The sequence below is a fragment of the Puma concolor genome, chromosome A2 (genome assembly GCF_028749965.1).
Source record: "Puma concolor isolate L17-30 chromosome A2, mPumCon1.1.hap2, whole genome shotgun sequence".
Lineage (NCBI taxonomy): Eukaryota > Metazoa > Chordata > Mammalia > Carnivora > Felidae > Puma > Puma concolor.
Genome location: NC_141668.1, coordinates 29,317,423 through 29,342,709, shown reverse-complemented (window position 1 = coordinate 29,342,709; position 25,287 = coordinate 29,317,423). Strand labels below are relative to the sequence as shown.

Sequence of the window (25,287 nt, the reverse complement as noted above, 5' to 3'; positions counted from 1 at the left end):
AAATACAAAAGACCTAAATACTTAAATAGCAGAGTCAGTCATATTTGATTAATACATAAGAAAACAAGATTCAATCATATTTCCTATAAGAAACTCACCTTAAATATAAAGACACAAGCTAGTTACAAATAAAGGACTGGAAAAAGATAACCTATGCTAAAACTAATTTATAAAGTATACTTACATTAATACCCATATATTTCAGAGTGAAGAATATCAACATTGGTAAAAAGAGCATTATACAGTGATAAAGGCATAGAGTACATAGCAACCTTATGTTTACACACCAACCAAAAAGTAGAATTTAAAAAACATAGAGCAAAAGCAGGTCAAAATGCAAGTAATTGACAACTTTACAATTATAGGCAAAGATTTCAAAATTCCTCTCTTGATATATATTGGCAGAACAAGAAGGAAAAAAAATCGGTAAGAATATAGAATAATTGAAAAAAGTATCAACAAAGTTGGCCCAATTGACACTTTACAAGTCTCTGCTCAACAACAACAGAATACATACCCTTTTCAAGGCAGAATATTTCTCAAGATAAACAATATTCTTTCATAAAGAATCTCAGTAAATTTAAAATAATTTAAATTCTACAACTCTTCCAGACAATTGAAGAGAAGAAAATGCTTCCTAACTCATCCTCTTAGGCAAGCATTATCCTAATACAACAACAAAAACAACAAAGTAAGGAAGCTACAGACCAATGTCCATCCTGAACACTGGTGCAAAAATTCTTAACAAAATTTTGGTAAACAAAATCTAACAATATATAAAATACAAAATATCATGTTCAAAGTTTGTCTAATTCAGTGTAATTTAGCATATTAAAAGACTGCAAAATAAAACTAGAATATAAGCTCCAAAGGTGCAGCAAAAGCATTTGACAAATTCCAACATCCATTCCTAATTAAAAAAAAACAAAAAACAAAAAAAACCTCTCAGCAAACTAGCAGGAGAAGAGTTCCCTCAATCTGATTAAAAAGGCTCTGAAAATTCAACAGCACACATTCATAATTAATGGTAAAAAAAAATGATACTAGGAGAAGAAAAAACAAAGATATTTTAAGATAAAATGGGAAATAAAAGTAATCAGATTGGAAAGGGTGAAATACTGCTGATTTTATTCACAGAAGATATCATGTAGACAATTTTATGAAATTTACCAAAATAACAACAATAAGAAAACCCCCCCAACCCACTCCAAAACCGAACTAGAAATACTAAGTAAGCTTAGCAACGGTGCAGGTACAAAATCAATTTATAAAAATGTATGGCATTTCTAAATCATGGCAACTATCAACCAGAAATTGAAGCTAAAATATAAGACCACTTACAATAGCAACACTTAGGGTTAAATGTGTTTAAAGATGAACAAACTGTACATTGAAAACTATATAACATTGCTCAGAGAAATTAAAGAATACCTAAATAAATAGAGAAATGCAGTGTGTTCATGGGTCAGGAGACTCAAAATTTTTAAAATGTCAATTCTTCCTCAGTTCATTTATCCATTATGACTAGAGTTCATTGGGTTCTTGTTCTAGTCTCAAAAATGTTTGTTTCTGGTACACAGCATATTTTAATTGTCTAAGGTGGTAAAAGTCCCTCAACTCCGTCAAGAAGTGCTAGGAAAGGAAGGACTCTGGAAGCTAGTCTGGAAGTCCAGCATCTAACACATACAAAATTGTTTGAGGAATTGAAGTCTTTCTTCAAAGTAGAAGCCGATTTCACGGCAGTCATGTTAAAATAAATCAAATTTCCTGTTTTCAGAACATCTTTCTTTCCTAAACTGTGCCACCAAAACTTCCCCTACTTTCTATCAGGATGACATGGAATTTGAAAGCCGTTGTATGAAATATAAGGTATGTAATTTTCAAGCTCTATTTGCAAATTGATCCATAGGCCATAATTGAATCTGGAGTAGATGTGCAAAGTGATCTATTTGTAATTTTTTTGTGTAGAAGCACTGTTAAGAGATCGCTATTCTGAGATTCTAACAAACATAGTATCTGACTTTTCTGAGGAATCTAAACCACGTTTGCTTAAAAAAAAAAAATGCATCAAGAAACAAAAAACAAAAAAGAAACAAAAAAGGGCAGAATGAAGCAATTAGAATAAATAAGGAAAAATAATGGAAATGCTGGCTATTTCACATGGATTCAAGAGCACACAAATCTTCTTGGAATGAAGGAGGAGGCTGCGTGACATTTCTGATATTTTGGTAATCTTCAGGGCGTACTTTATACAGAACAATAACCACAAAGGCATAGCATCTGACTCAGTGGCCCAGCGGTAGACGTGCTGCTGTGGGGAGGTCAGAGGGTAGGCTCAGCTCAGCAGGTGCACAGAACTACAGCTGTCAGGATTCATCAACAACCCTGCAGACAATGCTCCAGGGAGCATTGGCAACATGGGGAGTTTTGAACTATTTGAAAATCCCTGAAGTGAAAACTAATGATGAGAATCATTTAATGGAGTGAGAGGCTCATTCGATATGAACATAATGCCACATTATTTCAGTAAGTTATTCAACTTGGCTTACAGTACTGTCTATGGTGTCTAAATTTCCTTATAGAGTCTTTGTGCACTGAATTCTATAAATTGAGGTCCATTAAAAAAAAATACATACTTTGGTCACTGTTTCACCTCCAGTGTTCTCTCTCAACTTATTGGGTAAATATTAGAAGATTCTCTGGAAATCTCTGCTTAGGTGTTATGAACTAGGAGTAACCTTTCTAACTTAAATCCTAAGGTTTCAATGAGATCTTGGCTAAGAGCCTCCTGAAGAAGGAGTCTGACCAAGTCTAGTGATTTTATGAGTGCAATTACTTCTGTGTGCTGTGGTGAGGAATAAAAATGATACAACACTGAGAAGAATACTATCTCATACTGAGCTTTTACTATGGCCAGTTACTGTTGTAAGTGTTCTCTGTGTAATTAACTCATTTAATCCTTGTAACTCCATGAAAATATCCTTCTGCCTTCCCATTTTCAGATGAGGAAATTGCAGCATACAGAGGTTACCTAACACATCTGAAGACGGAATCGTGAGTGGAGAGCAGGGATTCAGTGCTGGCAATCAGCCTCCAGATCCTATGCTCATAAACACTTCTTAAGACAAACAATGGTTTTGGTCTCCATTTGAGCTAGGCTGATGTGCTCTGTTCTGTGGCTATAAGGTTGCATCCATTATTTTTAATGAATAATTAATTAATGACTTATTTAATGAATGAATGAATGAATGAATATACTGACTCTTCTGGGTATAAGATGTGAGCTTCAGGCTCTCTCTCCCTTGCACTTAACATGCAGTCCAGCAGGAAAGCAGACTAATGGGAAGGAGTGTGGTACAGGTGGGGCTTAGACACACTTTCCTCCTCAGACTGCCAGGACCCCAGAGAGATGCAGAGAGCATCCAAAGTCCTGAAAGCCCTTCAAGCGGTGGATCAATAGAGCCTGTGGTTACAATGAGGAGATGTTGACTTCAGGGATGATGTGAGTCGCGTGAGTACATCTTTCAATCAGAAGTGAATGATAAAACCAATGAGAACTGTACACTTCCGAGGACTGTGCATCTTGGTGGAAGCCAGTCTAATCACAAAGACTAGATACATTACAGTCACTCAGTGAGAGTTTCACATGTACGGTCCACAAAACTTGGATAAAAACTGTAAGCTGAAGGAAATAAGAGAGAGGATCGAAAACACAAAAACTAAGTTTGACTAAATTAAACTCTGAAATCCATTAAAACACTGAAATGGTGAATTTGGCTTTGATTTAGTTAGATTAAGTGTCCTACTGCCAAGAAAATGGGGCTTGAGAGCAAAATAGACTATTCTGTCTCCTTGGAACTGTACATTTTGCGCTTCTAGTATTTTAATTCTACTTGGTTTTTCAAACCCATATATTTATCAGTTTGATTATTCACCATTTTTTATTGTGCCACATTATCTTCTTCCTTGAATTCTTTTTCTTTTGATATGACCAATAGAAGTAATTTTGGAGCTTTGGTTAGTGGCAAACTGTCTTAGTTTTTGTTAGTTTGAAAATTCTTTAGTTTTCTTTTTTGAAATTTTATTTTAATTTATATTTTGGAGACAGAGAGAGAGCATGAATGGGGGAGAGGGGCTGAGGGAGGGAGGGAGAGAGAGGGAGGGAGAGAGAGAGAGAGAGAGAGAGAGAGACAGAGAGAGAGAGAGAGAGAATCTTAAGTAAGCTCCACTCAGCGCAGAGCCCAATGCAGATCCCACAACCCTGGAATCATGACCTGAGCCGAAATCAAGAGTTGGGTGCTCAACTGGCTGAGCCACCCAGGTGTCCCTTCTTTTATTCTTAAAACATAGATTTTCTAGATATCCAATTCTTTGTTTTAGCACTTGAAGATACTTCACTGTTTCTAATTGCTTTTGAGAAAGTAGCCTTAGTCTAAGCCTTAGTCTTCTATTAAGATCTTGTCTTTCTCTTGGTTGTTCAACTATTCACAATCAGGTAGGTGAGTGTAGATTTACTGTTTCTCCCCCCTAAGTCCTGCTTTGGATTCATTATGCTTCTTGAAAATCTGGATTCATTTATTTTATAGTATTGGAAAACTGTCACTCATTGTATTCAGTGATTGTGTCTCCTTCATTTTTTAAATCTACTCTTGGAATTCTAATTAAACATATGTTATAATTTGGCATTCTAGCTTGTATTTTTCTCTACTTCCATTTCAGGGCTCCTTTTGTCTATCTCTGTGTTGCATTCTAATTAATTTTTTTGGGAATGTGTTGTCAAGTTCACACACTTTACTGGTTTGTAAAATGTGCTATTTAACCCATTCATTAAGTTTTTAACTTAATTTACAGTTTTCATGTCTAAAATTTATATTTGATACTTTTTCAGATCTATCTGGTCACTTTTTACAGTCTCTCATTCCTTATTTTATTTGATTTCTATTGTTGTCATAAAAACTACCACAAATTTACTGGCTTAAAACAATAGTCATTATTATCCTAAAATTCTGTAGATTAACAGACTTGTCCAAAACAAGTCTCATAGGATTAAGATCAAGGCATCTTCCAGGCTGTGTTCCTTATTGGAGTTTCCTGAGGAGAATCAACTTCTAGGCTTAGGATTGGCAGAATTCAGTTCCATGAATCTGTAGGACTGAGGCCTCTGTTTTCTTGTTGGGTTTCAACCAGGGGTCATTCTCGGCTTCTAGAGTCTTCTGCATTCCTGGCTTATAACCCCTTTCATCTTCAAAAACCACCAATAATGAGTTAGGCCTTATAATGCTTCCAATCTCTCTGACTTCCCATTGTCTCATCTCACCCCCTTGACTCTTCTGTATTCCTCTTTTGGTTTTAAAATCTCATATGATCACATTAGACCCATCTGGATAATCCAGGATAATCTCCATATTTTAAGGCTAGCTGATGAATAAACTTATTTATATCTGCAAACCCCCTTCATCGCAATACCTAGATTAGTGTTTGATTGAATAACCAGAAGACAGAAAACTTAGGAGGACATTTTTAGAATTCTGCCTACCACAATTATTATATTTCTCATACCCTCTTTTATATTGTCAAACATTATACTTCCTCATTTTATATTCTGTATTTGAGAAGTAGAGTATCTATTGTCTTTGTCCTTTGGATTATTCAGGCTCTTGCACAGTATGTTTTGCGTCTTGGCAGAATTTACAAGTTTTGATTATAATCTCTCACAGAGATTTCACCTTAGTAATTCTCTGAGCCCCAGGCTGAAGAGGGTGCTCCTTCCTTTTGCCAGATACTTGGGCATACTACCAACCCGGGATTGTTTTAAGATAAAGTTTCAGATTAAGGTTTTTTTCCAATACACACTGGTATTGAGAGTTTAGGCCCCTAACCTGCACAGTTACGAATTCTCAAGGGAGATTTTACTCTTCTACCTAGTGCATAGGCCAAAACATGAAGGTTCCTTTGATGTTTTCCTCTATAGGATGGGCTTTTTTCCCCCAGTTCACATTTGCTCTGAGAATACAGCCCTTTGAGATCCTCACTCAATGTAGTTTTCCATTCAACTTACACTTGCTTGGGTCCTGGCTTAGTCACCCATCCCTTGCTTCCTGTGTATCTACCCATTAAAAGAAAATTTTGAGATGTCTAGGGATTAACAGTTGCCACTGTCAGTCCTTGGTTAAGTCTCTGGGTGCTTGCTGGTGCTCAATCATCTTTCTCTTGAGGACTTCCATTATTTTCTTGCTGGCATAGGAATATATGTTATACAATATTTTTTATTATTTGGCTTAAAATCTACTCCCCCTAAAAACACCCCCAGTATCTACACCACTATACTATAAGTAAGAAAACCTCCTTTATTTCTTTTTTAAACCCTGAGTCTTTTTCTTCTTAGGCAAATGATGATCCCCATATTTGGAAAAACCCATTGATTGCTGCTTTAGTTCTACACTGTTTTACTGTTTACTCTTGGTCTAGTCTGGTCTTGCTTTTACAAACAGTCTGGGGACCTGTGTTTTTGATATCTGCATCCTGAAAACTTACCTAATAACTTTTTACCCCCCCCTTTTTTTTTTGAGAGAGAGAGAGAGAGAGAGAGAGAGAGAGAGAGAGAGAGAATGCATGTGAGCAGGGGAAGAGCAGAGGAAGAGGGAGAGAGAGAATCTTTTTTTTTTTTTTTTAAATTTTTTTTTTCAACGTTTTTTATTTATTTTTGGGACAGAGAGAAACAGAGCATGAACAGGGGAGGGGCAGAGAGAGAGGGAGACACAGCATCGGAAACAGGCTCCAGGCTCCGAGCCATTAGCCCAGAGCCTGACGCGGGGCTCGAACTCACGGACCGCGAGATCGTGACCTGGCTGAAGTCGGACGCTTAACCGACTGCGCCACCCAAGCGCCCCTGGAGAGAGAGAATCTTAAGCAGGGTCCATGCCCAACACGGAGCCCAACATGGGGCTCGATCCCACGACAGTGACATTATGACCTGAGCTGAAATCAAGAGTTGGAGGCTTAACCAACTGAGTCACCCAGGTGCCCCATAATTTTTACTTTGATTAAAGTGCTTCTGGGGCGCCTGGATGGCTCAGTCGGTTGAGCATCAGACTTTGGCTCAGGTCATGATCCTACTATTCTTGGGTTTGAGTCCCACATCAGGTTCTGTGCTGACAGTTTAGAGCCTGTAACCTGCTTCAGATTCTGTGTCTCCCTCTTTCTCTGCCCCTCCCCAACTCATGCTCTGTGTGTGTCTCTCTCTCAAAATAAATAAACATTAAAAAAATAAAGTGCTTCATTTCTTCTTTTGCTTAAAAAACTTTTCTTTAATACTTATCTATTTTTGAGAAAGAGTGAGACAGCACAAGCAGGGGAGGGGCAGAGAGAGAGAGGAAGACAGAGAATCTGAAGCAGACTTCAGGCTCTGAGCTGTCAGCACACAGCCCGATGCAGGGCTTGAACCCATCAACTGTGAGATCGTGACCTGAATCGAAGTTGGACGCCTAAATGACTGAATCACCCAGGCGCCCCAATCTTTATCAAATATTTAGCCATGGCAGAGATATAATAATGTATCAAATAATAAATCTTTTATGTATTATACTATGTAGTATACATGTCAAGAAACTTCCAAGGTACCAGGATATTATATTATCAATTTTTGATAACAGGGTTGATGACTCTCATTGGTTAAAAGCATACTTCCCTACCTCCCAGGCTGAAAGGAGAGAACAAAGCCGTGTTGACCAAGTGAGGTGGAAAGAGTGCAGACATTTGAAGGGAAGGAAGTCTGAATTCTAGAGATGCTGACATGTACAGAGGCAGCTGAAGTGAGTGAAAGACACACACATACGCCAGTGGGGCCTCCAAACACTTGCATGAACAGACAGTAAATAGGCACTTAGTGAAATTGCTACTATTATCTAGACAAGAGCCAATCCTGAGGAAGATACTGGGACTTAAAGTGACAAAGATTTCTAGTTAACCTTTAAGAAAGGATCAGGATAATAACAAAAACACTCTCTACCATGGAGTGGGAGGACACAGATTTGTTTGATCATCTGTTTAGATTGCCTTTTGGAAACTTCCAAAGACAGTATACAACTTTCAAACTAAAATAGCTTGAGAACTTTGATGTAAATGGGACAAATGTGAAATGGATGAGTTAAGTCATTTTTGATATGTCAACTAAACATAAAGGTGGAGCAAGAGAACAGTATGGCTCACTTAAACAAATTTTGACTAAGTATTATTTTTCTTGTACTCAGCTGGCAGCTGTGGAAGCAATTCATTAAAATGAATCAAGCTGAAATGTTTGTATTATTTTTTTGAAGGGAAAACTTCTTCATTCTAATTTGAAAAGTCATTTCATTTTTTCATAATTAAAATGTATTCATCACATAATATAATTCAGCAGTGATAAATTGAATGACTAGAAAAAAAGCCAAAAAGTAATAGATTCTATTGATCATAAGTAAAAGTATAACATATGATAGGGAAAAAAATAAGTGAATAGGGGGAACTTAGAAGACATACATAAAGCAGCAATATATTGTAAGGCTTAAGTGGACAAATTTTTTAAAAAATGATAAATTTTGCATTGACTAATAGACAATGAACATAGACAATCTATAATATATAATTTTTAAAGGAATGTCTTCCTTTTTAAAAACTACTTTTTGCTATATTTAATTTTCAAGAACAACCTTATAAGTACCATCATTTGCATAAAAACCAAATGAGGGCTGATGACTTCTATCAAGATTAAAAATACCAAAAGTATTTTCTTAACCTGTCTTCCACTTTATTTTTAGCATGAGAATTGTTATGTTTTAACTTCTCCATCCTTTCCTAACTGTGCACATTATTTTGTTTTTCATTGTCGTTTTTTCCCCTGTAGTCGAATTTAGGAAATGTCAATAGACCTTATTCTTTTTCACATCCTGAGTGCTAGGAGACTATTCTCTTTCTATTTTTGTTTGGATGTTCAGATTTCTTTTTTCTTCTCTTCTCTTTCTTTTTTTCTTTCCTTTCCTTTCCTTTTCTGCTTTAAAGTTTATTTTTGAGAGAGAGAGAGAGAGAGAGAGAGAGAGAGAGCAAGCATGAGTGAGGGCAGAGAGAGAGAGAGAGAGAGAGAGAGAGAGAGAGAGAGAGAGAATCCCAAGCAGGCTTCACCACCAGCATAGCACCTGACATGGGGCTCTCAAACCCACAAACTTAGATCCTGCCCTGAGCTGAAATCAAGAGTCAGATGCTTAACCAACTGAGCCACTCAGACACCCCTTCTTTTTTTTCTTTTTTTTTGCCCATGAATAACTTAATAACTATTAATTTAATAATTATTAAATTATTAACTATTTAGTAATAATAAAATTATTGTTCAATAGTTAATTTAATAATTTTTATTTCATAAATATGTCAACAGTTTTACTTTTTTATTCTTATTTTTCATCTGATATTTTGCCTCAATGTTGAAAATAATGGAGTTATGTTACTTTTTTCTATCTCTATACATAGTGATAATTCATTTAGATTTCTGAATCTTCTCTTTTTACATATGACATTATGTATTTCTGATTTATATTTATATTTTGTATTTATGTATTTATAAGATAAACATATAAACAAAACTGTTATACATATACATAAATGTGTTAATAGTTTTATAGTGTTTAGCTTTCTTTTATACCTACACTGTGCTAACAGTGCAAATCATAGCAAGCATCATTCACAGCTCTACAAAATGCATTTCTTAGTGCACTGAGATATAAAGGTATGAATTATATTAATCCAACCATAAGGTCAAGTAGACATTAATCCTTATCTATGAGATTTCTGTTGTTTAGTGGATTCAACTATAATTTTGAAACTACCAGTTCAATTTCAGTTTTCATATCATATGTATACGTCAAAAATAATCTGGTATTTTTTAAAATGATAGAGTGCAGATTTCATTTAAATTAAACCTTTCTTCTGCACCAGCAGATGACCACTGCTTTGGTTTTTCAACAAATTCCCTTCAGCAACACTACAGAAATGATTTATCCAAGTACCTAACTAACTGGTATGTTTTATTTCCTATTTCTAGCTTTATGGGAAGTTTCTGAAATACTAAATTGATGTTTGAAATGTTACACCAAACCAAAACTATAAAATGAAATAAATCACCTAATCTCTTTGAAGGTCATGTTATAAATTACTCTTACGTTGAAGCAGGATTCATAGGGTCTATGAGCAAAATCTCAGCTGTGAGCTTCTTGATAAAGGCACGGAGATGCTCTTTGGTGTGAACTCTGGGTTATGCCAGCAGGTTTTGAGCATTTACTGGAACCACAAAAGCTACATCAGGACTAATTTAAATGTGTCATCAATTTCCCAAAGCCAAATCTGCAGTGAATTCTCAATGGTTCTCAAAACTCACCACAGGATAGTTATAATGTTCATGCTTGTCATGGCATGGTCGCATTACTAATTGGAGGAGCCCAAGAAGGGTAAGTAGACAGGTCAAACAGAGTCACAATCCAGGTGGACATGCCAAGCATCACCACAGCGACACCCACGATATTAACACCAAGTCCAGCTTTAACCTTGAACAGGAAAGAGCATAAATGTCAGTCTCCCCAAAAGAAAACCTACAGGAGAGTTAGAACACGGTAGCAGAAAGTATATGCCAGATTTACATGCGCCCTAAATGATGTGTGTAAATTGTTGTCATTTCATAAAACAATGAATTCTTCCATTCATGTCAAAGGAGAATCCGTCCCCAGCTAAATGACATTTAGTTGGAGATGCTGAGAGGTTCCTCTTAGGAATATACTGGAATCAACTAACTCAAGAAAAAATCCCTTTAAAAAATTGCCATTTCATGTTAAATCAGAATTTGAGTTTTGAGGTCGTCTTTCAGTGGGTAAGGTTCGGGTCATGATATGATAACTGGATCCTTCATGTCCACTCAATACTATTATTAGTTTAGCCTTTAGTATTCTCCTATTGAGATTTAATAAAATGCCACTTCTATCCGTCTTTCTTAGAGTGCCCATTTTTCTGGCTTTTATGTCATCATCCTAGTAGCTACTAAAAATTTCAAAGTTGTTTTCTATCCATTAAAACAGAGACAAATGGCAAAATACTGCCCATGACCTGTTTTGGTAAATACAGTTTTATGGTACTAGAACTATGACTATTTGTTCACATATTGTTGTTGGCTGCAGTCGTGATACAATGGCAGAATTGAGTAGTTGTGACAGAGAGCATACGGCCCACAGTGTCAAATATTTACTGTCTGACTTTTTACAGGGAAAGACTGCTTACCTCTCATTCTCTGTTTTAAAGCATGGAGCCCCAAAGCAAAAGGAGATATCTAGTGATGATTATTATAGGAAGTCTCCTTTTCTTTCTATGCAAGCCACTCACTTATTCCAGAATCCTGTTTTTATTGTTTAAATTCATGTGCACAGGACACTGGTTACATGGTGTCCTACACATTTTCTTTTCCAAAAGAATATTATGTGACTTCTGCAGAGGCATTTCCAAAATGTTTGCATTGCAGGAATGTAGGGACAGCAATGTGTGTGGCAGGAGGGAGCTGGGACTTACCTGGGGAGTGCACCTGCAGAGTAAACTAATGGAAGTTACTTTCATTACATTTCTGTTTGGTTTGGTTTGGAAGATGGTGATCAAGATTTGGGGGAGACTAGAGTGTTCTCAAGCTAGTCCTTGCCTACCATGGCAAACAGCCATGAGCAAGGGAATGTAGAAAGGGCCACAGTGACCACCTGGCTGAATTCCGACAGGCCCATCAGGCGACCCACCCCCAAATATCCAAAGGCCCTAAATGACCAATGGGCTACTTACAACCAGGCTCAGTTACCAAAAAAGGGAAAATTCCATATATTGCCAAACCTCTTCAACTTCCTCCTTTAAAAACGCCCCCCACCCACTGCCTCCTTGCAGACAGCCTTTCTTCTGCCGTCCTGCCCGTTGTTCTCTTGTGGTGTCTTCAGCCAACTTCTATCTCCTCTGTTCTGCTTCAGGTGGCTTCCACCTGATCGTTGCCCCACATTTTGGGGCCCCCATCGGATCGGAAGAAACACCACATGTAGACACCACACTAAATGTTCCGTTATGACTTGCTTGCACTTTCATGTCAGATGCCACTATTAGAATCACAACAAGAAAGACGACTTTTCATCAGCAGGCACCGAGCCCAGTATGTTATTCAAAGTGAATGTTGGTTGGTTGCAAAGATGTTTGTGATAGAAAACCACAGGGCGTGACTGCTGAGTTTCATTAATCCTATTTCTTCCTTTTGCCTAGGTCAAGTTGGATTCTGATTTTGACATGTAAGTTGAAGCCCTTGTGTGGAACACAGTCTATGCTCTTTTCCCTCTTCCAGAGTGTTACTGATGCATTCAGTATCTGTATTTGTGACTGCAAATTCTAATGGCATGTTTGCTTCTGGTATCACTCTTGAAAACAATTCTATGACCAATCATGTACTCACCTTCAGAAACAGAACTCAAGCCATGCTTTCCCTGGAAGTTGATTAGTGTGTAAAAGGAGCGATAACGCAAGACATTGGACCTGATTGTTTTCTTACAGCTCACTCACCATGTCAATTACTTTTAGATGGCCGTATGAAAAAACAATAGCATTGGGTGGATTTGCTACTGGTAGGAGGAATGCAAATGAAGTACACAGAGTAGAAGGTATCAAAATATAAAGAGGGTTCACTTGAATGGCTTCAGCCTGTTGGGAAAGACAAAGGAGTCTAAGCGAAATTTTGAGGTAGGCACCAAGCATCAAAATGAGCAAAATTATTATAATAAACTTTCGCAGAAGCAGGTTAAAACTTAAAGACATAAAATTGTACACATAAATGCAACTCTAGCTTGAAGAATATTTTTCAGAAATGTCTCTTCCTCTTGTTGTTGTCTATATGGTTATTGATGCCCACATAAGTATTAAAGCTCAGTTCATTTAGAAAATAAAGTATCATTTATTCCAGGAACTAAATAAAAACAGAAGCAATTTATCATTTATCCAGTGTGCTAGGTGCTGTGTGTGTGTGTGTGTGTGTGTGTATTTATATAAAATAACTTAATTTTCCCAATGACCTATGAGATGGCTACTATAGCCCCAAATAACAGATGAAGAAACTAAGGCCCAGAAAGGTTAAAGTCCAGACACAAAGATGGCAAGCAGTAGAGCTTATGTAGGGGCTTATGTCTCTCTGGCTCCAAAGCTTCTCATTATCCCATTAACTTTTCTGCCTCTGCGCCATATATAATTTAAAATTTGCTTAGGGATCTTCACAGAAGAAGAGTCACTCCTATTCTTAATTCATCATCTAACTTTTCTAACTGTGCCATTTCATCTGTGCCCTGTTGAGAAATAAAAAACAGAAAAACCAAAATGGTATTTTGCCAGTATAAACTGCCTACATTTCTTCTCTAATTTGAAGCAGCAGCTTAAGAATGCTATCATAGGCGCCTTGAGCTGGAGGAGAACAATTTCAGAAGGGCAATCCTTCTTAATTTAAAGTGCTACCTCTCACCAAACTTAGCCGTCCCAATAAGGAAAACATTTTACTTAACGCTATTTCTTGTAATTGCTAGCTAGGTGGGGAGAAAAAAGGTAGATTGTCGTTTCCTCTCTCTCCTTGCAAATCTGGTTTTTACTTATCTTTTAAAACTATTCCCTGGGCTATAGAGAGAAACAACCATGTCTAAGATATTTAAGCTTAAAGCCGGAAGCATAAGCCTAGCTTCTTATTCACTTGCAAATCACCTATATGAACCACTTCTCGGAAACTGGGGAATAATCTGGAGGGAGAAGTGTCAGTGTTAGACATCTAAATACTGAAGTTGCCAGGAAACACTGAATCCCAAAATCTCACAGCTGGAAAGGATCCAGGCTGACCCTTGTACTTATCTGCAAATGAAAAATCTGGGCAGAAAGAAGGTAAGTACTTCTCTTAAGATCTTGCTGCTTGAATGTAGAACAGAGTTCTGCATTGAGGTCTCCCAAAAAAGTATCAACCCAAATAAAGACCACTCTATAAGCTACTTATAGGAAGATCATTTGCACCAAAAATGATCCCATACCACAATATGAGAACAAGCAAAGTAGAACACTACACTTTTGATGAGTATAAAAGCAGATCAATGAGATACCCACCAATGAAGATAATATCGGGAGAAGAAGGGTAATGGTAGCTGGATTGCTGGCTACCTCTGTTAAAGATGTGACAAGCAAAGAAGATATCAGAATTATTAGCCATACTGGTAATGAACCTAGAGGAGATAATTTATTTCCTATCCACTTAGATAGTCCTGATTCCTAAAAAAAAAAAAAGAAAATAATAATAATTTGTAATGTTATTTGTAAACAATTCATTTTAATCAGACACAATTTAAATATATAAAATGTAACCTTTGCCCTAAGAACACAGTTTCTAAAATATAACTTTAATCTTTCATATTTTCCCATAGTTTGGTAGATCTAGGAGGCTCTGACATGGAGAAGTTCTCAATTATTCTTATTTTAACACTACCAACATGCTTTAGGAAATTTGAATTGCCTTCTCACGTTTTTTAAATTAAAATTTAATTTTACCTAATTTATATGGACAAATCATGTGGTACTACAGGACTTTAAGAAAATGGAAGCCCTCTGGTCTGCCTCTCTCTATTCCTACGTTGTGTTCCCCAGAGACAATTTTCAACCCATATTAGCTATTTACAGCTATTTTTTAAACTATGTGTTTTCCTAATTTGCTAATTTAGATTTTCTTTACTGACTTTCCAATACGTTACATAAGGATTCAGCTTTCTTACACCATCCACCATACATGTATTTCCTGGCCCTCCATTTCCTTTACTCATATATCAACACTTTTTATTAAATCAATATTTAAATTTTGCCATTAGGATTATATGAATATTGTTCATACCTGCGACACTTAGTGTACTGTGATTATATTAAAACAAAGTTAACAGGCTTTTAAGAGAGAGCGAATTACAAAGAGGTGAATGCTTTAGTAGCTAGCTGCTCTCTCATCACTCCCACCCAGGAGAGTTATTGAGTTCTGGACATTTGCCAAACTAATTACAGTTTGGAACAAAATTTTAAAAAATGAACTGTCTCCAAATCTTTGTAAAATCAGTTTCTAGGGGCATATTTTTCCACAGCCATATTTTTGAAATTCATGGCTTCAACATACCCACTCAGGGATAGGGTCATTCTGGATATCCCACAGAAATTTAATTCTATGTACCAGGATTTTCACAGCAAACTAGACCTCCTTCTATGGTTTCCCTAATTCTTCCAGTGGGAGGGGCTAGTGTATCAGAGGAAGTCCACACCTTTTAATTTTCTTGGATTTGGCAATTCTAGGGTCTGGCCAATGCTTTTAAAATCACTTTGAGTATCTAGAGTCCAATCCGGACAGATATTCTGGGAAGGAGACATGAACAAAGTTAACATCAGTGTCAGAATTACCGATTCTGATTCCCTCACAGTTCAAATTAGCAATAAAAATAACGGAAGTTACTGATTCTGAGAAACCAGATCTCATTATTTCTGAAATAGTAGGGGAAAAAAGTGAATTTGCCTTATATTTCTATCATTTAAATTTGAGTGGTCTATGAGGCAAGCCAAATCTGGATGTAAAAAGGCATTATAAGTGGCACTCAGAATTGAGACAATTTCTGAGATTTTTCACCTATTAAGTCGAAAGTTTTGTGTCCAAATGCCATACAGAAAAATTGACAATAAAGTAAGAAGCAAAAGACAATCTCCCTAGAGGCTATTTAGAAGATAGCAGATAGTTATTCGCCTTGAGAAAAATAAAAATTTAACTTTCCAGAAACGAAAAGGCTGGACACAACACATCTCTCTCATCATCCTTTTTACTCTGATGGCTGAATAAGGAAATGGAGCAGCTGTGAGCTTTAAGTTTTTCACATATGACTATAAGACCTAGAAATGAGAGTTTTTAATCAGTCAAAGAGTAAAAACTTTCTCATGGACTTTTTAAGAAGATGCTTTTTTCCAGCAGCCCTACAATGACTTTCAAGTGACAAAGGCCTCCCCAGACTTCTACTTTATATAAACTAGATAGTAGATGACAGGCCAAAGAATTATTCCTAATGGTGGTTTTATTTCTCCCTAAAATTAGACATAATGTAGTATTAGCAATGGTTATGTAAAATTCTCTCTGGACTTCATTCAATAAACATTCACTAAATACTTTTTTTTTTAATGTTTATTTATTTTTGAGATAGAGACAGAGAAAGACAGAGCATGACCAGGGGGAGGGCAGAGGGAGGGAGACACAGAATGTGAAGCAGGCTCCAGGCTCTAAGCTGTCAGCACAGAACTCCATGCAGGGCTCGAACCCCTGAACTGTGGGATCCTAACCTGAGCCGAAGGCAGATGCTTAACCAACAGACCCACCCAGGTGCCCCAGCATGTACTAAGTACTTTTAATGTACTTAATATGTAATAAATAAATGATGTAATGAAGTACTGTTACTTCTTATTCTTCTTTGACAGCCTTAGGACTATGATATATTGTAAATTTTTTAAAAATGTTTATTTTTGAGAGACAGCCAGCACATGCAGGGGAGAGGCAGAGAGAGAGAGAGAGAGAGAGAGAGAGAGAGCGAGCGCAGAGCCCTTCAGGGCAGAGCCCAAAGCCGGGCTTGATCCCATGAACTGTGAGATCGTGACCTGAGCCAACGTGACGTTTAACTGACTGAGCCACCCAGGCCCACCTGGACTATGATACACTGAAGAGAAGTCTGTGAGGTACTCAAATTCATCATGAAATAAGGTAAAGGTATAAAACAAAATGTTTTGCTAGGAGTCATTGAACATATGATTTTTGCATTTCTTTCTTACTTAGCTAGTCTTCTAGTACCATTTCATGGTTTAAGAATTCTAATCTTCTTTGCTTTATTCCTTTTGACATGTTGGGACATCATAAAAAATGATGTTTTATGCTCGCAGCCTGTAAAAATTATTGAACTCACTTTGTTTGTGTGGTATACTCACTGCATGACTATTGAATTCTGTATTGTTAAAATGATAGGGTAAAGTTGAATATGTCAAAGCTTAAATGTCTCTTGTTCTTCTTTGGAAAAGTCTAGTTAATTGTTAAATATCTTAGACACAGAGTATTACCTCACAGCCATCTGCCAAGGCAAACCCTCCACCAACAAGGATGGCTATATCCCAGGGCATGAATGACTGGAATTCTTTCCAAGTAATCAGCGGAGAATAATCAAAAGCAACTGCAAAACACAATTCCCACAGTTATACATTGCTTAAAAGATGACAATATGACATGTATTTGTTTTCATTACCTGAAACCGCCATCTCATAAGAAGTTTTTAATATTCCTCTATTGTTTTTAGGTAAGTAACTTGATCTGAACTTTGAGTGATTTCTACCTGGCTGAGGTGGAACACTGCATTCCAAAACAAACAAACAAACATAAACATGACTTGGAAAAATCTTTTGGATCATATTACAAATTTAGATAGATTATAACATTATCATTTATAGTGCCATTCATTCATTCATTCATTCCACTAACATTCTGCCTACTATGAGTAACACAATGCATTGACTATACTATTCTTTGCTATTCAAAGTGTCTAATACGACATTGGTTCTAATATCATCACTGTAGCATTATAATTTTATTCACTATTTTCTTGAACCTTTTTTATTTTTTCAAATCATGAGGAGGGTCATAATAGATTCATCATGATTTCAGTTTAAAATCAAAGTTCAGATTAAATAATTTAAGTATCATTCATAAGACTCTTAAAATTCTTATAAAGCAATTATCATAAAGACTTCTTTTGATATTTAGGTCATAATGGCTCATTTGATTTGTTGAGAAAAAAGGTCATCCATGAATATATTATTCGCATTTAACATTTGTGTGTAACAAGTGGCCTTCTACATGGTGAGATTTTAGGGTTACTACTAAGACTCCTTCCTATCTCCTTCTGTTAAACCTAAACCAAACTTAGCTTCACTATTGATGGAGATTTTGCTCTTCCTTGCTTGAATTAGGATATATATACCTATCAAGGCCTGCCTTGGTGGCTCAGTCAGTTAAGCGTCTGACTCTTGATTTCAGCTCAGGTTAGGATCTCATGATCTTGAGATCAAGTCCTGCACTATGCTCCGTACTAGGCATGGAGCCTCCTTAAGATTCTCTCTCTTCCTCTGCCCCTCCCCACCTGTGTGCACGCTCTCTCTCTCTCTCTGTCGCTCAAAAAAAAGCGATATATTTTCTGTTAAAACACAAACATTTCTGAAATATACCTCTCATGTAAAATTTAACACATAATGTCTTGCCATTTTTAAACCTACTGTGAATGAGTTTATCAGGGAGAACAGGAGTTGAAGAATGAGAAGAGAGAGACTGGTAGACATTGGTATAGGGGCCAACGGCAGGCTGCCCCAAGATGGGCGACTTTGTCATGAATGTTATTTTGAGTTAAAAGCAATCACAACCCAGCAGACTTGGGCACCTGGATGGCTCAGGCGGTTGAGTGTCCAACTTTGGCTCAGGTCATGATCTCATGGTTCGTGAGTTTGAGCTCCACTTGGAGCTCGCTGATATAACTGCAGAGCCTGCTTTGGATACTTTGTCCCCCCCTCTCTCTGCCCCTCTGCTAGTGCTCTCTCTCTTAAAAATAAAACAAAACAAACCCCCCCAAAACATTAAAAATACAAACAAAAAAACCCCAGCAGATTCAGAAAAAGTTCTTTGCCTCCCCACTCAACTATCTGCTTGTACCAGGAAGAGAGAGATTAACAAAGATTTCTCTTTACCTAAGAAACTTATCTGCATAATTGGGTAACCTTTGTTTTCCAAACATCTCCTTTCACCTTCCTGCTATTGGTCTTTCTCCTCTGTATCCTCAGACCCCTATCCCTCTTCTTAGCTCATATAAGGGTCATGTTGCCTCACTGTCTTTGGAACTTCCATGTCTGTGTGGATTCCCTGTATGTACACCATTAAATTTGATTTTCTACCATTAATCTGCTCCTATCAACTTGAGTCTTAGTCCAGCTGGAAGGATCTTGAAGGGAAGATAAAATTCTTTCTCCCCAACAGAAGCAAGGCTTTTTCTGAGAGGAGGATTCAAATGTGGGAACCAGGGAAGTTAAGCCAAGCATTGGTTCCTCAACACTGGCCACTAACAGGCCATAGGGATTTGACTTCAACGGTCAGTGTCCTCAGGGTCTCACAGAAATTATTACTCTGTATTACAATATCTCCTTATAACACACTTTGAGATGTTCTAGACTCAAGTAAAGAACAAAAGGCATTTATTTCTACATTATGCTATTTATATATATCATGTCCTAGAAATCTGACTCATTAGTCGCTTATCAATTTGGACACAGGGAGTCAGGTGGGCCAACTCAACTCCATGAATCCAGGTTCCACCCATGCAAAAAAAAAAAGGCGGCACAAATAAAAGAAAAACCAACAATAAAACCCCCCACCCTCTACTAGACTATTTCCAAACAATTTTAAACCATTTGTCCTACAATAACAACATAGGAATCTGACTACCAAAAACACCTGCTATATTAGTATAAAGCATAAATGGGGGGGCAGCAGAATCCTGTGTTTAAAAAATATGTGTGTGTCAGGGGAAGGGGGGTATGCTCACATAAACAAGGATACTTCTTTGTCCATGTATTACAAATACAATGAATGCTCCCACTGAATACTATGTCTTTCATTTGTGACACTAGGGTTCTGGCTATATGTGGGCTTGATTTGCATTCTCTCCAGGATTACTATGATGATGTAAATACTCTTTCCCTTGAAACTCTTCACCTTTTTAGATCCTCAGCATTTATTATCAAGGGCTCATCATGAAGTATGACTTTAGAGTTCTTGTTCCTATGTTTGCCAATAGTAAGATTAATTCTGATTATGGCAGGGGAAGTGGGCCTATTGTGAACCAAACAGTATCACTCATAGTGGAGTTCTAACCATGTTGCATAAGGAAATCTACTTCTCACTTCTGCCAAGTAAGATGGTTCTCCTTGCAGGGGGAGAACACGTGCTGGCTGAATAAGGGTTGCGGTGTGCAAACAGGGTGTGCTAAGCCAGGCGCTGTGGAAGCATGTCCATTCCTTCTGTTCTAAGTGCTAACTGAAACCAATGGAATTTTGTAATTTTTGCTCTTCTGTCAAATTCATTCAGAATTATAAATAATACTCAACCAATTTCTCCTGTAGGTGTAGTTTTAGTCAATCTCTTAGCTGGGATAAGAAAGAATAGAAGTCCTATAAGTAAGGCAACAGTTGAATCTGCAGCAAAACCAGGATACCTGAAAAAGGACAGATGTGTACATTAAAAATAGCAGGAAGAACTTGAATGAACTAAACAACAATCGACTATGCTAATAAGCATACAAGTAGTAGTGGAGGTATAGATTATTTATTCTGGATAATCAGGTCTAAAATCTATGGATTTCCAACTAAATGATGTAACTCAGTGAAGCCGAAAATCTCACACCATGTTCTCATTGTTTCCATATATGTCTCCTACTTTCAAAACCATGAATACACATGCTAACATAATGGCCCACACTTTTTAGGCAAGGCTCAAGGATTTGGTAAGTGATTTTTTCTTTGAATTTTTTCATTTAATATACTGGCAGAGAACTGAAACCAAAACAATTGCTAGACTAGGCAAAGCCCTGTATAATTGTTGTATAACATCACAGTATTGACTTGTGGCAACGAAAGGGTGTTTCTAGAGTCCTCTAAAATTCTTCTGTAAATTATGAAAAGAAATTGATCTGTTTTTCTAAGATATAACATCTGCTACTGTGATTATAGGCCCTAGCCATATCATACAAATGAAATCAACCCATTTAATGCTTTGCACCCTGTGAAACTCAATCAAGAATATTAATTATTAGAATGGTTTATGAGATGCTCATAAATGATCACTGTACAAATTAAGAGTGATTCAGGAACAGATGGGGTCTTAGAATCACTAGGTCATTCCAGCAAGTAAGACAGGTTCCCAGAAGCCTCAACTGTTAATAAGCACCTGGAAACCAGACATGAATGAAACAGACATACATAATTAAAATTCAGTTTTAAGATTCAGCAGTATTAACTAGTGAATCTTTGTAACCTGAGAAGAAATACGTACACCCTAGAGATTATTTTGCTGCCTTGTGACTCGGCAATGTGTACATACTATAGAAGCTCTCCACTCCTGTGATTCACTTGAACAGTATAAATAATCAAGGAAACACATTATTTTTATTCAATCTGGCAACTTTAGAAAGGAGTCTGTTTTCCTTAAATATAGATTTTATTTATTTCTTTGCTGAGTACAAAGCTATTTGGTGTAATTTATTCAACAAACTTCACCAATATTTATTATTTTATTGCTCCTTATTTCTTTTACTTGAGTTATAATTTTTTATTGTAATTTTACCAAATTAGGTCAGGCATCATGTAATCTGATTTTGGTTTATATGAAAAGACACATTGAATTCAGTCCAGGTTCAAACAGATGGAATGAAAACATTAGGTGGTAGCTATAAATCTTGATATATCATCCTAGCTTTGGAAATTCTAAATGCTTAAAATCTCTATATTACAAATATATTCTACAGAATATACTTTACATAAAATCAAGCCATAAATATTGAGGTTATTGTGCTCCCAAAGACTTTTAAAACTATTATTATTTCAGTACTTGTTTATTTTCATTTTATTTTTACATGATTATGAACTAAGGTTGTCTCAGTATTACAAAATATTAAGCTTACACAAATTTTATTTGCTTTGGCGATTTATGAATCAAAGTCAGTTAGACTTATATCTTCAAATTCCTTCTCCTCTCAAACCTTTGTTCCTTTTCCTATTGTTTTCTCTCAGAATTCTACATAACACGAACACCTGACCATAATAAATATATTCCGTTTTCCTGCTGCAAACAAAATATCTTCTGAATTACACTTTCTGCCTATAAAGAACAGAAATTAGAAACTTATTACGTTGAATTCATACTGGGATTTCTTCCTGGTTTTTATTAGCTACTATCTGATTTCATTTAGTGTTTACACACTAGTGTTTAGAGAAGACTCTCCCTACTTAGGTTAATAGGAGTGGAATTTTGAAAAGGAAACTCACTTTTTATGTTGGTTTACAACCTATTACAAAACTAAAAAATAATAATCAAAATGTTAAATGATAGCTTGCTATGAATAACAGGATGCTGCCTTTTGTTTAGACTTCTCAAAGTGAAAAGTTTTAGTCCTAAACAAAAAGTTTATCAAGCTGAAGCCGATCCTTTGAAACATGCTACCGCATCACACTGCTGCACTTGTATGTTCACTAGGAATTTGCACACAGACCTCGCACCTTTAAAAAATGTTACGAATGCCTATATTGCCAGAAGTCTCTATTCAAGAAGAGAAGGACCTCTTTATTCCATGTCAGCAGAATACCTTTAACTAAAACAATTTTGGTTTCTGTCCCCAGAGACATGGATTCTTGCTGTGGGATGTGAGACAGGAAGTCATCATCGGAGATCTGCTCAATTTAGGAAGCAGAATACTTCAGTGAAAGACAGATTGGGAACATACATCTCAAAACCAAAGTATTTATATTGACACATAGGATGGCCCTTAATTTAGGAAATTACGCTATCATCCTCCCCATGATTTCATATGACTCAGCAGGACTGCTGGTCTATAAGACACTGCAAGATGAAATTAACTCGACCCAGCTGCTAACATTAGTTTCTAAAATCAGTCTTATTACTTATTCAGGAATTCTTTATCTAATAAATAGGGGCAGGGATGGATTTATAGTGAACTAGTATAAAAAAGGAACATAATTAGAAAAAAAAAGACAAGATACTGACCTGAGTAAAAAAAAAATAAGTTGGCAAAAATCACAGAATATGAATCCATCTCAGGTTATTACACTTGATCTTAGCCAAAAGGCTGAGAAGCGATCCATCTCAGGTTATTAACAAGGATGGAGTGACATTTATCTCACTTAATAATAAATATTGCATTTCTGTAGGGAGTAAGGGCAGCACTACTCTTTTTTTTTTTTAAGTTTATGTTATTTATTTTGAGAGAGAGAAAGAGAGAGAGAGAGAGAGAGAGCAGGGGAGGGCAGAGAAAGGGAGAGAGAGAATCCCAAGCAGGCTCTGCACTGTCAGTATAGAGTAGGGCAGCGCTATTCTAAGTGCTGTTATTAACCTTATTTCACAGATGAAGGAACTGTGATATAAGTGACTTGCCCAAAGTGGAAGATCCAGAATACACCTCAAGCAGTGAGGCTCCACAGTCTGCACTCCAAACCACCACAGATCATGGCTTTCCTACAGATTATATTTCTAATTTTGTAAGGCTGGGAATAGCTTTGCCTAAAGGAGCCTGACTTTTAGTTACAGAATATATGATTATCTTATCTGCAGTCTTACCTTAAATTTCATTTCTTATTTTTTTTCCTGAAAAGATTAGAATTAAATCTTTTCAGTGGAAAGGAAGGGGGAAAAAGTCTCATATAATCTTATAGAGTTATAGGAACCACTTAGGAGAAAACCAGAAAACAAAACAAAACAAAACAAAAAACAGTAAGGTTTGACAAACATAATATGTAATGCTTACTTGGAAAAAAGTGCAGACCAACCGGGAACAAACCCAGGATCTCGGCTAAACCATAGCAGAGCCATCACAATGAAGAGGACCAAGGTCACAATTTCCTGATACCTGTGCAAAAATTCCCATCATTTCATTTATTTTCTCAGTCAGGACATTCGTAGAAACTCCCTGAGCTATTGCCAGAGTAATCTTAGCAGAACACTAAACGCTGTAAAAACCAGATGATTACGTGTCAACAATTTGAGAGAACCAGCACAGTTAGAAAAGGACTCGACTCCTCTGTGGAGTCTTCGGCTTCCTTTGATTCTACCTGGTAAATTTCAGTGAGCTAAAAGTATGTATTTTGTCATGTTGAGATCTATTTACAAGGGCTAGCATATTCAAGGCCCTTATTAGGTGTCCTAAACATATTATAGACTATTATGTGCCTGTTTCCCTTTGCACGAATACTTGCAGTATAAACAGTATGCACCTGTGTGAGCATGAGTGTGTTTGCTTGTGCGTCTGCGTGCAGGTGCATCTTACCTTATTGGCCCAAGTTTTTGGTATTCTTGTTTAATCACCTCAGCACAGGCTTTTTGCTTGACTGTTTTGGTCTTGCCACATTTGAACATCTCCTTAAAACTGAAAAGAATAAACTTGTTAAGCAAAGAATTCTCCCTTCATAGAAGAGATTTGTGTGAAAGCTTTATAAAATACGGATCTCCCGGCCAATAACAGAAATCTGTGCTTGGTGTCTATACCTCCATCACCTTCTTTGAATGTCCTCTCCCCTTTTTCCTCTTTTGCCTGGTTTTCTCAATTTGCGAGACTTAATTTTTGTTTCTCATTTTCACACATCTTCCCTGTTTCTACCTCTGTACCCTTGGAATTTTGCCATGAGACGCTCATCTCTAATTTAACGCTTTATTATATACCTGATTGTTATAGATTTTAATCTATGTCTTGTCTATCTTGACTGTTAATTGTTGCACATGTGTAGGTTTTATCTCACTAGTGAGATAACCAATTGTTTGAAGGCAGGGGCAGTGTCATAGATGTTCCCTTTGGTACAGCGACTCTCAACACTGTACATATAACTGGCATGTAAAACAAACACTCGACTCATCAACTCAACAGTACCTTGGTCAAATTGAGACAGCTCGTTGTCAGATCCATCAGTTTTCACAAAATATACTAAACTCGGGTCATACACTAGGGCAGCGAAGTCATGTACCATGATCATGAGCAGAGTCTGAACTAGATCTATTCTCAGAACGAAAACAACTTGGTTCCATTTTTTTTTTCCTATAAGATTCTTGACCTCTTATGTCTTAACAGAATCTACTAGATAGTTTTTCAACTATTGCCAATAGTAACTGCCGATGCCTATTTCTTTCAGCTGTTGACTTTAGTGATACCTTCCCCTGTGACTAATTTTTCTTTCTCGAAGTCCAGGGTCTTCAAAACTTTTTTTTTTGTGAAGTACTGCTCTAGCGCCTAGATTAAAAACAAAAAATCCCTCCAGAGGAATGAACAAATGAGCAAATGGCTAGATTCTTCTGGACTACCTTTTGGAAGGTCTTTGAGTAGGTGAGTTAGATTACATTATGTGCAGTAGGGAAGGCATTTC

At 36.8% G+C, this 25,287-nt stretch overlaps 1 protein-coding gene across 5 annotated transcripts in view; it reads right to left on the bottom strand.

The window, feature by feature from the left end:
* The window catches only part of SLC13A1 (solute carrier family 13 member 1), a 143,220-nt gene that overhangs the window by 34,107 nt on the left and 83,826 nt on the right, over positions 1-25,287 (bottom strand). For 2 of the 5 annotated variants that reach the window (XM_086691208.1, XM_086691216.1), the window contains exons 9-15: positions 24,201-24,299; positions 23,682-23,783; positions 20,254-20,360; positions 17,170-17,279; positions 14,161-14,322; positions 12,592-12,729; positions 10,403-10,568 (exon numbers count right to left, since the gene is read on the bottom strand). In XM_086691208.1, the coding sequence (XP_086547334.1) occupies positions 10,431-10,568; positions 12,592-12,729; positions 14,161-14,322; positions 17,170-17,279; positions 20,254-20,360; positions 23,682-23,783; positions 24,201-24,299 (856 nt within the window). In that variant the 3' untranslated portion in view covers positions 10,403-10,430. Of the gene's footprint in view, positions 1-9,368; positions 10,569-12,591; positions 12,730-14,160; positions 14,323-17,169; positions 17,280-20,253; positions 20,361-23,681; positions 23,784-24,200; positions 24,300-25,287 lie in introns of those variants that run through there. The other 3 variants (XM_025929730.2, XM_086691231.1, XM_086691220.1) reach the window with 2 other exon arrangements.